The sequence below is a fragment of the Dendropsophus ebraccatus genome, chromosome 3, assembly GCF_027789765.1.
Source record: "Dendropsophus ebraccatus isolate aDenEbr1 chromosome 3, aDenEbr1.pat, whole genome shotgun sequence".
NCBI lineage: Eukaryota > Metazoa > Chordata > Amphibia > Anura > Hylidae > Dendropsophus > Dendropsophus ebraccatus.
Genome location: NC_091456.1, coordinates 98,416,580 through 98,434,211, shown reverse-complemented (window position 1 = coordinate 98,434,211; position 17,632 = coordinate 98,416,580). Strand labels below are relative to the sequence as shown.

At 44.0% G+C, this 17,632-nt stretch overlaps 1 protein-coding gene across 4 annotated transcripts in view; it reads left to right on the top strand.

Moving 5' to 3' along the window:
- Positions 1 to 14,456, top strand: part of USHBP1 (USH1 protein network component harmonin binding protein 1) — a 77,508-nt gene extending 63,052 nt beyond the window's left edge. For all 4 annotated transcript variants that reach the window (XM_069962317.1, XM_069962315.1, XM_069962316.1 and 1 more), the window contains exons 12-14: positions 554 to 645; positions 8,271 to 8,393; positions 12,824 to 14,456. In XM_069962317.1, coding sequence (XP_069818418.1) covers positions 554 to 645; positions 8,271 to 8,393; positions 12,824 to 13,004 — 396 coding nt within the window. In that variant the 3' untranslated portion in view covers positions 13,005 to 14,456. The remainder of the gene's footprint in view (positions 1 to 553; positions 646 to 8,270; positions 8,394 to 12,823) is intronic.
- The last annotated feature ends 3,176 nt before the right edge of the window (positions 14,457 to 17,632 follow it).

The following is a 17,632-nucleotide window of genomic DNA, read 5'->3' as shown; positions in this document are numbered from 1 at the left end:
CAATTAGTTGTTTACTCCATGGTCCGGTAAGACTGTTAGGAGCACTGACCCGCCCCCATAGCAACATTCAATTGACTTTAATTAAAAGGGGGCAGTCCAGCCGGGGGTGGGGCTGTGCTCCTAACATTGCTTCAGTCTTACTGGACCGTGGAGTAAATGACTGAGTGCATGGGAACAGGGCTAAGGATGAAGGTAAGAGACATAATTTCATTCTTGGCATCTCCTGCGCAATAGGGAGATATCAGCAACTTAGAAGCTGATAGTTCCCCTTTAACAGAAATAATGCTGAGGATAAAGGTAAGAAAAGTACCTTTACTTTCAGTGTCCTGTGTGCAATGGAAACATAACAGCAGGCTAGAGCTGCTTCTTACCTGCTGTTAGTTTCCCTTTAACAATATGACACTTAAGACATTGCCGATTAAAATGTTACATGTCAGATGGGGAAAATTGTATATTAAAACTGAAAATTCAATTGCTTGTCCAGTACATTTTTATCTGTTTTATTTTTCTCTATTCAAAACATATGTATATATATTTTTTTTATTTCACAAAGAAACTTCCAGATGGGAATGAAGATTGCACTGACCAAAGTAAGATCACCACTTCATCACCTACTATGCAGCGACTACTAGATTCCTTGAAAAGGTACTGTATGCTACCTTTTTCCATGGCATAGGTTACAAGCTATGTCATAAGGTTGGCAAACACCTTCAATAACTGTCCTCCACATACTGTATGTGTGAATGTTAGGCACATTCCTGTATTCCCTAAGAGGATGGGTAAGCTGCAGCCAGACTGCTCTGGCAGTGGCTTATCTCTCAGAGAACAAAAGGGTCGGAAGTGATTTATTTATTTTTTTCATCTGTCAGTGTAGAGTCTCTGTAGAGCCCCAACACTTTATACTGACGGTAAGTATTCTGTTTATATCCAGAATGTTAATAGCATGTGGCATGTCAGGTGTCCAGTGTATGAGTGATTTGTGTAGCATACAATCTATATGGTGTGCGCAGGGCCGCCGATAGGGCAGTACAAGTGGTACTGCCGTATGGGGCCCGGACCCTAAGAGACATGGGGGGGGCCTGCCGGGCCCGCCGGCCACCGCCCCCCGTCCGCTACGCTAGGGGGCCCGCACGGCCCCCCTTGCCACCTGTTTTTGAGCATCCCGAGAAGCTGCGGCCGCGCAGCTTCTCGGGATGCACTGATCGCTTTGATGTTCCGCCCGCACATTGAGCGGGCGGAACATTAAAGCGATCAGAATACAGGAGCAGGACCTGTCAGCGTCCTACTCCTGTATTCCCTCCCATAGGCTGCCGCCACTTCATACCAGCAGCCTATGGGACGCCGGGACGTGACCTCTCCGGCAGGCGTGATCATGTGACGTCATCACGCCTGCCGGAAGTCCCGTCCCTGCGGCTCGCAAGATGGAGCCCGAAGAGGAGGAAGAGCTGCTGCCTGCAGCCACACAGCGCGGATTAGGTGAGTAGGATGTTTGTTTTATTAGGGGCACCTCTGGGGGCATTATTAGCTCATGGGGGGCACCTCTGGGGGCATTATTAGTATATGGGGGCACCTCTAGGGGCATTATTAATGTATGGGGGCACCTCTGGGGGCATTATTAGTGTATGGGGGCACCTCTGGGGGCATTATTAGCTCATGGGGGGCACCTCTGGGGGCATTATTAGTATATGGGGGCACTTCTGGGGGCATTATTAGTGTATGGGGGCACCTCTGGGGGCATTATTAGTGTATGGGGGCACCTCTGGGGGCATTATTAGTATATGGGGGCACCTCTGGGGGCATTATTAGTGTATGGGGGCACCTCTGGGGGGATTATTAGTTCATGGGGGCACCTCTGGGGGCATTATTAGTTCATGGGGGCACCTCCGGGGGCATTATTAGTATATGGGGGCACCTCTGGGGGCATTATTAGTTCATGGGGGCGCCTCTGGGGGCAATATTAGTTCATGGGGGCACCTCTGGGGGCATTATTAGTGTATGGGGGCACCTCTGGGGGCATTATTAGTTCATGGGGGCACCTCTGGGGGCATTATTAGTTCATGGGGGCACCTCCGGGGGCATTATTAGTATATGGGGGCACCTCTGGGGGCATTATTAGTTCATGGGGGTGCCTCTGCGGGCATTATTAGTTCATGGGGGCACCTCTGGGGGCATTATTAGTATATGGGGGCACCTCTGGGGGCATTATTAGTTCATGGGGGCACCTCTGGGGGCATTATTAGCTCATGGGGCACCTCTGGGGGCATTATTAGTATATGGGGGCACCTCTGGGGGCATTATTAGTATATGGGGGCACCTCTGGGGGCATTATTAGCTCATAGGGGCACCTCTGGGGGCATTATTAGTATATGGGGGCACCTCTGGGGGCATTATTAGTTCATGGGGGCACCTCTGGGGGCATTATTAACTCATGGGGGCATCTCTGGGGGCATTATTAGTGTATGGGGGTACCTCTAGGGGCATTATTAGTTCATGGGGGCCACCTCTGGGGACATTATTAGTTCATGGGGGCACCTCTGGGGGCATTATTAGCTCATGGGGGTACCTCTGGGGGCATTATTAGTTCATGGGGGCACCTCTGGGGGCATTATTAGTATATGGGGGCCACCTATAGGGGCATTATTAGCTCATGGGGGCACAGCAGGGAATCCTACATACAGGGGGCACAGCAGGGGATCCTACATACAGGGGGCATCCCACATTCCTACTCGCTTTACTGCACATAACACCAAACAGCGCAGTTACTATGGGAGCCTACAGGGGGGAGAAAGGAAAGGAAGCTGCTAGAAATGTGCGGAGCCTAAATTGTTTGTCTCGCAGGTTCTGAAGAGATGAAACATATCTGGAAGAAATCATCATGGAGGATGGAGAGGAAAAGGGAAAGTGACTCCTCAGATCAAAGAAGACGTCACCTGTGAGTCACTGTATGACACTTTTCTTATTTTGTAGAACATTATTTAGTAGGGGCGCCCCGAGGTGACAGCTACTACATTATCTGTACTCAGAGATATCACTGTGTTATATGTGGTGTTACATAGGACTGCAGGTGACATCTACATTATCTGTACTCAGAGATATCACTGTGTTATCTGTGCTGTTACATAGGACTGCAGGTGACATCTACATTATCTGTACTCAGAGATATCACTGTGTTATCTGTTGTGTTACATAGGACTGCAGGTGACTACTACATTATCTGTACTCAGAGATATCGCTGTGTTATCTGTGGTGTTACATAGGACTGCAGGTGACAGCTACTACATTATCTGTACTCAGAGATATCACTGTGTTATCTGTGGTGTTACATAGGACTGCAGGTGACATCTACATTATCTGTACTCAGAGATATCACTGTGTTATCTGTGCTGTTACATAGGACTGCAGGTGACTACTACATTATCTGTACTCAGAGGGATATCACTGTGTTATCTGTGCTGTTACATAGGACTGCAGGTGACATCTACTACATGATCTATACTCAGAGATATCTCTGTGTTATCTGTGCTGTTACATATGACTGCAGGTGAAATCTACTACATTATCTGTACTCAGAGATACCACTGTTATGTGGTGTTACATAGGACTGCAGGTGATATCAGGTGATTTCTCCAGGTTGCAGAAGTTCAAACTTCATCGTGCCCTGGTGTGCTGGTGTCTGTATACATGTGTGCTGGTGTCTGTATGTGTGTATACATGTGTGCTGGTGTCTGTATATATGTGTGCTGGTGTCTGTATACATGTGTGCTGGTGTATGTATGTGTATATACATGTGTGCTGGTGTCTGTATACATGTGTGCTGGTGTCTGTATACATGTGTGCTGGTGTCTGTGTGTGAGATCAATTCTAGAGAACTGGCTCATATATCCCATTTTCCCCAGTGGCTTAAAATGTAACCTCTGTTATACAGTTATAAAATTGTAGAACCTAAATGTGAACAAGGTGCAATTCAAATAGACACTTACTTGTATAGCTGTCTCTTGTGCTCTGTATGCAGTGCATTATATTCACCCTTGCAACGTACAATTTATAGCGTGTCTACAAGCCCAGCGGGGCTCATTATGATGGAGACTAAAACTTATACAAGAGTGGGGTAGGGGTTCCCCTGTATTCAGAATGCTGTTGAGTGCTAGGCAATGCCCCGTCTGGGATTATTTATTTTGGGGGTCTATGCAGAGCAGGATAAAGACACCTCTGCTGCACAAACAGGATCTCCTAGAAAGCGTTCTCACCGCCATGTATTCGCTATCACTGGCTTGGGTGAGCTAAACTAGTCTGCCTGGGGGGGGGGTGATTTGTATATGCTCACTAACATGGAACAGCCTCATTATATTAGCCTTATCAACATATTCTATGTTAGTGAGCATACCGGGGGGGGGGGGGGGGGGGATATTGGTGAACATATACAAATCAAACAGCCCCCCAGACCCTCGAAATTCAATAACTCCAAACGGGGCATTGCCTAGTACTCAACAGCATTCTGAATACAGGGGAACCCCTACCCCACTCTTGTATAAGTTTTAGTCTCCATCATAATGAGCCCCGCTGGGCTTGTAGACACGCTATAAATTGTACGTTGCAGGGGTGAATATAATGCACTTCATACAGAGCACAAGAGGCAGCTATACAAGTAAGTGTCTGTATGGTGACATTTAAATTGCACCTTGTTCACATTTAGTTTCTACAATTTTATAACTGTATAACAGAGGTTACATTTTAAGCCACTGGGAAAAATGGGGTATATGAGCCAGTTCTCTAGAATTGATCTGAACCAAATTATACCTCCCAGCAAGGCGTGGGTCGAACACACAATTTTTTTTTTATTAATGTGGGGGGCCCAGACACTTTGGTTGTATGGGGCCCCGAAATTCCTGATGGCGGCCCTGGGTGTGCGTGTGGCATATGTCCACAATATTAATGCCATTTATTAGCATGTGTCCAGTGTGTGAGAGGCATGTTTTAAGTGTGCCTAAAAAAATAGTGATGTGCTTCTATCTGTAATTTAAACTGCAGTTTTGTGTGCTGTATGAATGGCAATGAGCCTAGACACACTTGCACAGAGGCCTTTTACTCTTTAACCCCTTAACTTTCCAGTCAGTTTAAGGATTGAGACTAGAGATGAGCGAACCTGGAGCATGCTCGAGTCCATCCGAAGCCGAACTTTCGGCATTTGATTAGCGGTGGCTGCTGAAGTTGGATAAAGCCCTAAGGCTATGTGGAAATCATAGATATAGTCATTGGCTGTATCCATGTTTTCCAGACAACCTTAGAGCTTTATCCAAGTTCAGCAGCCACCGCTAATGAAATGCCGAACGCTCGGGTTTGGATGGACTCGAACCCAAACCCGGTTTGCTCATCTCTAATTGAGACGTATTTTTGACCACGTTTTATGAGCTAATAACTTAAAATTATCCAAGTGATTCTGAGATTTTGTTGCTCCTGACAAAATGTACTTCATTTTAATAGTAAATTTGGGGCGATACATTAACCCTTTCTTTGTGTAAAACTCCAAAATTTCTTAAATTTTGCATCTCCCTAGATTTGAAGTTCTCTGTGTGTTACAAAGATGGTCATGCAACTCAAATCAGATAATAATTCACATTTCCAATATAGTGACTCTGTGCTGGCCTTATTTAGTACATTTTATTTTATTTTTTAGGATGTTATAGGGCTTAGAAATTTAGCAGCAATTTTTTTTTTCAAACTTCAATTACAGTAACAGGAGCGAAGATTACATAAAGTAACAAAGTGACTATCACATACACTAACAGAGGTAACAATCAGATACGGTAACAGGAGCAACAACTATATACACTAACAGGAGCAAAAATGAGGTACAGCAGGGGGACAACCATCAGATCCAGCCCCCCTGCTGGATCCAGCGCTGCCGCCTGTACCCATGAGATCCCCACCACCTGCACCCAGCAGATCCCTAGGGGCAGGAAAGACCTAGAACACCGTAGTGTGTGTGAGGACCCAGTACGGGGCCATGCCGCCCTGTAACTACTAATACTGCTCCCCCTACTGCTACTACTCCCATTACTGCTACTACCCCCACCTACAACTACTACTCCCATTACAACTCTCATTACAACAGTAACAGATAATTTTGAATACAATAATAGGGAACATTGTATGCTATTAGGTACAGCATCAAGGGACAGACAGGAGATACTATTAGTTACAGCAACAGGGGACAGATCACTGGGGACAAGGGTGACTATTAGGTACAGCAACGGGTCAGTGGTGACAGCGGCAGCACAGTGTTGGCAATCAGGGTAGGAGGGGGTTAATTTCTTTTACCTTACAGTACTGTTCCAGTGCCACTATTTTCTCCCAGATTTGAACTCCTCCCACACACAGCAAACGAGATCAGGGTCAAAAAAGCTGTCAGAAGTTGTCCTGTCATTCTTACTATGATTAGTCCACCCACTCAGATTTAGGCTAAGTTTACACTATGTAAAAACAACGGCTGTATTTCATAGCAACAGCCTTTGTTTTTTTAAAAAATAACATCATCTGTTTGCACAGCTGAATGGGCGTTGTTATGAAATACGGCTGTTGTTTTTACATGGTGTGAACATAGCCTTCAAATGTTGCAGTGCACGCACATACATGGGGTTGTGCTAACAGGCAGCGTAGACAGAAGACGCAGCTGTGTGTCAATTCGCATCAAGGGGTTAAAATAAGACCATTTTCACTTTTGTTTTAATTTGAAATATTTTCTTTTTGTTTTGCAGCTGAACTACACTGATAATAATGTTGCCATAAATCTATGTCAATTATTTAATTTATCCCCTTAAATAATAAAAAATAAATCATAATGGAGCCTGTAATAAAAAAAAATGCACTTTGGCATCCATTAGAGCCCCATCACAGGAAGAAAAATTCTTTCCTGACTCCAAATATGGCAATCAGAATAAATCTCTGAATAATCAGAAATCTAGTACCCATAACCTGTAATATTATATTTTTTTTAAGAAAAGCATCCAGGACCCCCTTGAGTCATCACAACATCATGTGGCAGAGAGTTCCATAGTCTCACTGCCCTTACAGTAAAGAATCCCCATCTGTGATGATGGTGAAACCTCTTTCCTCTAGACGTAGAGGATGCCTTCTTGTCATGGTTACAAGCTTAGGTGTAAAAAAGATCACTAGAAAGATCCCTGTACTGTCCAATCATATATTTGTACATTGTAGGGCTGAGCGATTAATCAAGTTAATTTGATTAATTGGCCCTTAACGTTTTGAAAATCGCAAAACTTGAGTTAAAAAGATCAGCGCTCTGACCACACTGGTGGCCTTAAGCTTTAAGTGACACTGTCACCTCCTTTTTGCATTCTGACATCTCTACACAGGTGTAAAGGGTAAATTTAGCAGTTTTCATACCTAATTTTATATCATACGTCATGGTGCTTGTTCAAGTAAAATGACATCTTTTATCAACTGCAGATTGTGTCAAGTGGGCGGGGCCTCGTGGAAATAGCGCCAATAAGCCCCACCTACAACATCACAGTTGGCCCCGCCCCCTTGCCGGGCATTGGAACAGGCTGGCCGAAAGGTCTAGACCCCACCCCCTTTACATCGACCAACCAATGGGCGTCAAGGGGGCGGTGCCAATGTGGGCGGGGCTAAATGGCTCTAATGCCGCGAGGCCGATTCGGCCGATTATCGTTCCGTGTAATTAGTACCGTTAGTCTTATCTTTATGACCTGTTCTATGTTTATAGTCCGTTCCTGACTTTGGCTGAAAAAATCTATCAGATAATCTGTCAGACATCTTTTGGTATAATAGGGCCCTTTAGGACATTGACTGAGGATTTTATGCCAAGCCAAAAAAATCTCACCAAAAGGAAAGATTTCCCATTCTTTCTAGAGGAATACAGAAAAACAATCCAGTTGAGAATGTCATCTGTGGGAGTGGAGGATCGGGGTTGCATGCACATCCACTTCTCTGCAGGGAGCAGGCAGGATGGGAGGTCTCAGGGGCTCAAGTCTGACTAATTGTCCTTTTATACCATTACTGATTAAATGTGTTTTTAGTGAAAAATCTCTTGAATAATTTATTTTAGCATACTAACTGATGTTCATGTGCTGGTTTAATGGTTCATTTAATCTCTTCACATGAAGCACTTAATTCAAGAAATGCTTGCATATACAGTTACTACTTGATTAATAAAACAGTGGGTTAGCATGGAAGGGTTTAATACTTGTCATTCTTTGTATAGAGCTGTTCTGTTTGTCTTTTCATTTCAGGAGCAATGAAATGAAAGTAAAAATTAAAGGTCTTATCTCAGAAGTAGAGATGTTTTCCTGTAAAGTCTCTGCTGAGAATACCAAGACTGCACAGATGATCAACGATTTCCTCACAGCTCATAGGTATACAGATGATCATACAGTATTCCCTATATATAATTTGTACCCTATAATTGGTATCCTATATTGTTTGCCTATATATGATAAGCATGAAAGATGTCTGCCAACTTGCCATCCAAAATCAGGGATGATTCTAGGCTGTCTGCTGTGACAGAAATAACACTACACTTCCAAAGAGAGGATAGGAAATATATGTTTTAGTATAAGCTCAAAACTTTGACATGTCTTTAGGACATGCCAAAGTGAAAATGTCCAATAGCACCAATATTTAAGTCCTGTTTGCTGTCGCTTAGAGGGTGGATGCACGCCAGATAGCACCCAGGTGTTCACAATATGGAGATTAATTGGTGAACCAGTTAAATAAAAATGGTAAAAAATAAACACAAACATAATCATGGCCTCACGTGGAAGTGTCTAATGTCTAAATTATTATGTTATTAAAACCTCAAGATAATTGGCGTACATGTAAAAAATTTTGGTCCCATCTAGTGTTGAGTGAGAATTGACTAAAATACATGAGTCGATGCTCAAGTGCTACTAGAGAGGCAAATACAGCACCCAGCTCTTTCTGGTGGCTCCATAGAAAATTAATGGAGCCACAGTTCACACGCTGACTCACGGCTTGATTCATAACAAAGGATTCTCCGCAATCTCATTCTTGATCTCACAGGACATGGTGAGGACAAGTAATAAATTGGCAAACCATTTTAATGAGCATGCTCTTTATTTGGAGTACGGATGAAGTACGGATGTTATTCTATAATGTGTGTGCAATGCCATACATTTCCCCATTGCTTTTAATGGACCACATTATTATATTGCTGTATTTTAATCTCTGTTTTATTGCTTATATTTATATTTAGTATTGTTTTATTATTTTACTGTGTGTATGTGCGATTATAGCCTAGATGCGATTATAGCTATTGGTGTGTTCATTGGATCAAAAAAAAAAACTAGAGCTTGACATGATAGCTATTTATGTGTTCATTGGCTCAAAATAGGGTAGAACAGTAGCGCAAAGATTTAAGCAGTTTCAGAGCTCCCGTTATCACAATGCATGATGATGCCAAGAGTTCTGATGTCCAAGCCAAGGTCCACTCTCCATGCACAAACAGTATTTTGTGTACGTGTAAATAGCACCTTAATAAATGTTTAATAGTAAGGAGTTTTGAGTGCACTACTAATGTCTTGTGCTCTACAGAAAAAAAGTAAACAATCTGGAATAAAATAGGCTCTTAAAGGAAATCTGTCACTAGGTTTATTCTGCCTTAAAATTGTAGTGCGGCGCTCAGCAATTATTCACAGAATAACAAACATTACAAAGTTGTACAACTTTGTAATGTATGTTATGTCTGTGAATCGCCCCCTTCCCGTGTCCCTCCACCCCCACCCTTGTACCCAGAAGTGTGGTGCGCTATACATACCTGATCCGTGTCGACCGACCCCGTCCGCCATCTTCTTCAAAGACGTCATCTTCGGGAGGCCGGCCGACCCGCTCCTGCCCGCCCCACTCTGCCGCGTCATAACTGTGCTCAGCCGCGATTGGCTGAGCACAGTTATACTCAGCCAATCGCGGCTGAGCAGCTGATAACGCTGCAGAGGGGGGGCGGCATGCGGGACGGCTGCAGCGAGTCGGCCGGCCTCCTGAAGATTGCATCAACAGGGGTCGACATGCGTCAGGTATGTATATCGCACCACACTTCCAGGTACACGTGCGGGGGTGGGGGGACACGGGAAGGGGGCGATTCACAGACATAACATACATTACAAAGTTGTATAACTTTGTAATGTGTGTTATTCTGTGAGTAATTGCTGAGCGCCGCACTAACCCTTAAAATTAAAACAGCATAAACTAGTGACAGAAATGCTGAACAGATCAGTGTATTACTTGTATAATTTTGTTCAGCCGTTCTCCTAATATGCAGGAGAAAAGGATTCTTGCCGCACCCCTCCCCCCGCGTTAAAGCTGCTGATTGAAAGTTAACTGCATATGCACAGCATGGATAGATAACTGCCAATCAGCAGCTGGTGGGTAGAGTTTTCTCTTCTATAAATATCAACACAAAAACCCTGTATAGTCTTATTCTGCATGCATACTCCCTATAGGGCCCTTTACTGATCAAAGTGCAGCTCATTTGCATTACCTTCACATGGGACAATCAAGCAAGTGGTCAGTCTGCACAAATGATTGTTTACACAGAGAGACAGACCTATAATGATAAATTTTACTGCCACACAAAAGATCAAATCAACCAATGGTGGACATTTGCTCTTTAGGTTAGTGGAGCAGGCAGAAGGTACTGGAGATGGCCTGGTTCAGGCAGCATGAAGTGATGACATGTTTCCACCTGGTCATCTCCTGGTACTGGAACATGCTGCAGACAGTCTATTATAGCTATTACTGCAATAACCCTTTTGATTTTGCTTAAACTTAAAATGACTTGTTTTCCTTGCGGTCACAAGAGCAGGCTCGTCCGGGCCCCCAGCTGATGCGCGGCTGCCGGAGGTGTTCCGTCCTATCCCCGGCAGCGCCGCGCATCAGTGAACTCCCTGTGCCGCCTGGGGCCCGGATTTCCGGCACAGGAAGCGCACGTCAGAGACGCTTCCTGTCCCGGAAGTCCCAGCCCCGGCATACAGAGAGTTCACTGATGCGCGGCGCTGCCGGGGATAGGACGGAACACCTCCGGCAGCCGCGCAACAGCCGGGGGCCCGGACAAGCCAGAAGAAGGAGAGGATCGCCGGGGGAGCGAGTTGTCAGGTGAGTTTGTGTGTTTGTTTGTTTTTTAATTCTGCTTAGCATAGAGGAAAGGGGGGCATCTATAATGGGGGAGAGGGGGGCATCTATAAGGGGGGAAGAGAGGGGGGCATTTATAATGGGGGAGAGGGGGGCATCTATAAGAGATGGGAGAGGGGGGCATCTATAAGGGGGGGAGGGGGGCATCTATAAGGGGGGAGAAGAGTGGGGCATCTATAATGGGGGGAGAGGGGGGCATCTATAAGACATGGGAGAGGGGGCATCTATAAGGGGGAGGGGGGCATCTATAGGGGGGGAAGAGGGGGCCATCTATAATGGGGCAGAGGGGGGCATCTATAAGGGAGGGAGAATAGGGTGCCATCTTCAAGGGGGGGGAGAAGAGGGTGCCATCTTCAAGGGGGGGGGAAAGAGGGGGCATCTATAATGGGGGGAGAGGGGGCCATCTATAAGAGGGGGGAGAGGGGGGCATCTATAAGGGGAGAGGGGGGCATCTATAAGGGGAGGGGGGGAGGGGTCCATTTATAAGGGGAGAGGGGGCATCTATAATGGGGGGGAAGGGGCATCTATAATGGGGGGGGAGAGAGGGGGCCATCTATAGGAGGAGAGGGGGGCATCTATAATGGGGGGAGAGGGGGTCATCTATAAGGGGAGGGGAGAGGGGTCCATCTATAAGGGGATGGACAACATGCAGTGGGGGGCATCTATATATACTATAAGGGGGGTCACAGAGTCAGCCTACCCGCTAAATGAGGGCATAAAGGGGCCAATACAGATGTGCAGTTAGTAGAGAGATGAGGATGGTGCCAGTGTGAGGAGTCTGTCTGGCAGATTCTGTGGATCCATGGCTCAGAGAAGTTCTCATAACGGCCCAGGACAGATGGAGAAGAAGAAAATGAAAAGGGAAGAACTCCGATCAGAGAAGACATCCCCTGTGAGTCATCTGATATAACTGTGCTGTAATTTATATGGTGTATACAACCTGTGTGGAGCTGCGTCCACCTCTATATGACTGGATGAGGTGATAGTGATCTGTGTACAGTGGATTCAGTAGCAGCGGTGGTGTTAGTCAGTATGTGGCGGTGTTAGTCAGTATGTGGTGGTAATATTTGTTACGTGTTATCTGGTACTGTGTTTTATTGGTCTCAGTATACAGGATTTGGTCAGTAACAATATGGTGGTAATGGTAGTGGTGTGGCATTAATATTTGCCCCTTGTATACTTGTATTATTGGCAATATTGGTCTCAGTATACAGTAACAGTATGGCGGTAATATATATGGTGATAATATTTTCTCTTCTTATATGCTGGTGTTATTGGTAATATTTGTCTTGGAGTATATATATATATATATATATATATATATATATACACACACACACACACCTACCAGTAGCATCACTTGGTTGTGAAAGGGGGTAGGGGGGCCAAGTTGACCTCTCGCACCAGGGCCCAGGAGACATCAACTACGCCCCTGAGGGGTCATATGCTGGAATGACTATATACTGTACAAGTATATGGTGAGTCTTGTATTAATCTCCAACTAGTATGAGGACGTGGTGAGATTAATATTATGATAACAACACATTGGAGGTGGAATTAGTTATTAGCATTAGTAGGTCTGTGTGTGTCCTTAAAACTTGCCTATATTTACTGTAGGTTGTCTTCCTCTTCAATGTAGGAATCTTTTTCTGACATACCAGAATGCGTGTAGGAAGTACCAAGAGCACCAGCACAAACTGGAGTCACAGGCAGATCTCATGTCACAACAGCAACAGCGGCAGCTACAAAAGCTTGGACAAAATATCCAAAATCTTCAAAAGGAAAAGATTCAAAAGGACACAGGGGAGACATCCCTGTAAAAGAAAACTGGACACTTAGGGGGGAAATTTAACAAGAGCTTTGTGCCTATTTTTAGGTGAATAATTGGATTGTTCGCCCATTTGTGGTCTAAGTTCGAATTATGAACCAGTATTCGACAGGCAAATATTTTTTAGATGCAGCTTTTTTTTAATCTGTCTGTTTTGAGCATTCACCCAAAAGTTTGCATAATTTGCATAGTTTGGGTTACTGCCCAATTTATTATTTGCGACTTTTTAAAAAGTTGCACAAACAGTCTTACGTCTGGTCAGTACCAGGTGAATATGCTTGCTCAATTTTTGTGACTTTTTCTGCAACTTTTTTACTTAGATACCTTCACTATAGCAGTGTCACATTTTAATAAATCAGTCACAAGATATTGGAACAAAATATACACCAATCCCTATTAAAATAGTGGCACAAATTAGACTCCTTAGTAAATTTCCCACTTAGTGCTTTGTGGAAAGGTTATTAATGGATATTTTAATAAAAGCTCCATAACAAATTCAAAGACAACAGAGTTCACTGAGCTTATAGCATTCACATGGCACTGCTTACTTATCTCTGGAGTGTAGTATTTAAAAAGTAGCATAATTCTGAACAGTTTAATGGGCTGGTATGTATACTACTTGCTAATCGATATATCAAGTTTCAAGGTACTATATTCAATGTATCTGGTATAGCAGCTGCAAAGGGACGAATATTACAGGTAAAGTGTAAGCATTCATATCCAACATTTACTACTGAATGTGTCACTGCGGCAATTAGAAATATGAGGACCCAACCCTTGCACTTATGTGTCCAGGCAACCTGGCAGCCCACTACTCTTGTGGTTGAGAACAGAGGTGGAACAAGTGGCCTGGAAAGTATCTGCCCAGCAGCCAGTGGTCAGTCCAGGCCTGAAAACATGCAGAACATTGGGAACATCTGGGAGTCAGAGAAAACCAGTTCACACAAGGAATGGCAGCCCATCTGGCATTTGTCAGAATTGCAAAGTGGACAGTCTTACCCTGTCTGAAATTTTGTGAAGCCTTCAAAATATTCTGTATTTCGAAGACCAGAAGCAGGCAGAATAGGAGCACCCAGAGACCAGATGGAGCTGCAGGGGATTGAGATAGGTAAGTCTTTTTTTTTACTTTTCTTTTTTACAACCCCAGCAAATTATTAATAATTGTAGCACTCTGAAATAACTTTTTAAAGTTCTGGAATGGCAATAGAGAACCTGAATAGTACAGTTCAGGGTAGAAACGCCACCAAAAACTGACCCAGACACCACCAATCAAAACCTTTGACATGTCTTCCCCCCCCCCCCTCCTCACACTGCCCCATCACCCCCCTCCAAGCATATTAAAAATTAAAGCGTGTGTGCAGAACATCTGCTGCATATAATAACTGCATGCACACAATCTAGCTCCACCATAAATTACCCTGTTAAAGCGACTCTGTACCCACAATCTGTCCGCCCCCCCAAACCACTTGTACCTTCAGATAGCTGCTTTTAATACAAGATCTGTCCTGGGGTCCGTTCGTCAGATGATGCAGTTATTGTCCTATAAACAACTTTTAAACTTGCAGCCCTGTGACAAACTGCTGTGGCCTAGAGTATCTGTGCCCTAACCTTGCACCACCCCTCCGCCCCTCCTCCTCATTAGGGATGCCACTGGCAGGATTTTTCCTATTCCTCTGCAGTGAACACTGCACAGGTGGCGTGCTCACACAGCTGATGAATTGGAAAATACCTACCTGGGGCATTCCTAATGATGAGGAGGGTGGGGAGGAGGGACAGAGGTTGTGCCAGCCTAATGCATAGTCACTCTAGGCCACACCAGTTTAACGCAGGGCTGCAAGATTAAAAGTTGTTTTTTAGGACATTAACTGCATCACCTGCCGAACGGAGCGCAGGACAGATCTTGGATTAAAGCAGCTATCTGAAGGTACAAGCGGTTTGGGGGGAAGATTGTGGGTACATAGTCACTTTAAAGCACTACCTTCCATCCTTGGTGAGAACAAGACAGAAGAAGTTTTAAGGATTCCAATTCCACCAGTGTGTAACCAATTCTTTAAACTTTATTGCTTCTCCAAGAATACAAGCACCTGACACATACAAGAGACAATGCATTGTGAATACTCATGGTTATCTTTTTTATGCTCATACTACCATTCAGAAGTCAGTGGTGTGTAGCAGACAGTATAATTTATGGTCACTCCATAAAACATGCCACCCTTCAGAGACTCTACAAATCTGCCTCCTAAAAATAAACACATTTCACCTCAAAAACAGCCCTGGTGACAGTAACACTTAAGGCAAACAGACAAAAAAGAAACATGGCACAGTAGTCTTTAAACTCAGCACTAATGTTAAAGTATGGTAAAAGGGTGGGAATTGCATGTCATATATAAATGTAAAGAAATACATACTGACAGGGGTTGCTTCTGCCATGAGCACACCTGAAGAAAGGAGCAGCAGTGGCTTACCGGGCCCACTGTTAAATCATGCAGTGCTGTGACTGACAGAGAGAGGAGCCATTGGTTCGGCTCTCTGCCTATCACTCCTGTGGCCACAGGCAGCATTACACCTCTGACCACAAAAAGCTGTTCTCTCCCCCAGTGCCCCGACACATGAGTGATGTCACTTGTGCTCTTGCAGGGCAGGGAGAGGGAACAGTAGAGGAATGCAGTGCTGCAGCTAGGTGGATATAACCTTACACAGGAGGGATGCCTAACATGGTGATGCTATCTACTGTGCTATCTACTTACAAGGGGATGCCTAAATTGCCTAAACAGAGCCTACTTGGGGATGTTTACTGAGGGTTGCAACTGCCGGGGGTACTACCTACATTGGGGATATTATTTGCTAAGAGGGCCAAATACCACAGGGGGATACCTACATGGAGTGGGGGGCTACCTACAGGGGGATTACTTACATGGTGGATATGCTTTAATGGGGGTTGGGGGGGGGGGGCGGCTAACTACTGTACCAGCGGATATTACTTACAAGTGGGGACCAACCACTGGGGAGGATTTGCTACATGGAGGATACGATCTATTGATGGCCTTCCAGCCCAGAGAAGCCAAACTACTATATGGATGCACGGAGGGGACCTAACTACTATATGGATGTAAAGAGGGGGCCTAACTAGCATAAAAATCACAGAGGGGTCCTTACTAGTTTATGGCAGAATGGGGGGAGGGGGGGAATTAAATGCTTTGTGGGGACACAGAGGGGACCTGACTATTATATGGGGCACAAAGGGGGCCTAACTATTTTATGGGGGCACAAAGTGGTCTTAAAGGGTGGCACAGAACAGCCGTAGTACAATATAGGAGCACAATGGGGATCTACTTACTATATGTGCTAGAGCAAGGAACCTTAAATGATTATCTGTCAAATTCTGCAGAGAAGAGTCATTGCTCAAGCCAGATGGAAGTGAAAAAAAAAAAAAAAGTAAGTGATTCCGGTCAGAGAGGAAGTCACCTGTGACTCACTAGCTATATGTCACGGTCATCATTTATACAATTACAGATAATATATAGCACTGGTATCTATCAATATATGGTCAATGTATAGGGGGGTATAGTCTGTGTATACTATAGGATTTTAACAGGCTTCAAATACTAGCCTACATGAAGATCTGTAGATATACAGTTAAAAAAAAAAGCAGAGTGGTTTGATTCACCCCTGTGTACAGTATGTTGCATCCATTTAGCCACAAAGCAATATATTTGACGTTTATACATGTGACATATAAGTGTTAGCACATATTCGAAACAAGATACTGATGGGTTACTTGAATTCCTATGTTTGTGTCTGAGATAGTGAAAGTTATATTGTGAACCCTAGTGGGGAAAGGGGAAGATGTGAATAACAATCACATATATAAGTTGCCATTATATAAGTAACAACAAATAAATAAAAAGGATGAACTTAGGAATGGTAAACTTATTTACTAACATGCTGACTATATTCTTTTGCCATGGTAAACTTGCTGCTACCTGTGTTCTTTTTAGAGCATTTAACTGCCATATATAATGTATCAAAGTGTTTACACTCTAATAAAAATTTAAAACTTTTTCATGTTATCCTTCTGTTAATATTAAGTTATAAACACAAAAAAATGCAACATCTCACCGCTAATGGCAAGATACAAACCCAATACACATATGAAAATTGGTAAAAGCAGCCACCCCTGCCACTGAGGATTTGAAGGGGTTAGCCAGTGTAAATCTTTTTCTTTCAAATCAACTGGTTTCAGAAAATTATATAGATTTACTTCTATTTAAAATCTCCAGTCTTCTGGTACTTAACCACTGCTGTATGTCCTGCAGGAAGTGGTGTTTTCTTTAGCGACTGACACAGTGCTCTTTGCTGAAATCTCTGTCCGAGACAGGAACTGTCTAGAGTTGGAAAGGTTTTCTATGGGAATTTGCTGCTGATCTGGACAGTTCCTGTCTCGGATAGAGATATCAGCACTGTGTCAGACTGGAAAGAAAACAAAATTTCCTGCAGGACATACAGCAGCTAATAAGTACTAGAAAACTTGATATTTTTAAATAGAAGTAAATTACAAATCTTTGTGACTTTCTGAAACCAGTTGATTTAAAAGAAAAAGATTTTCACTGAATAATCCCC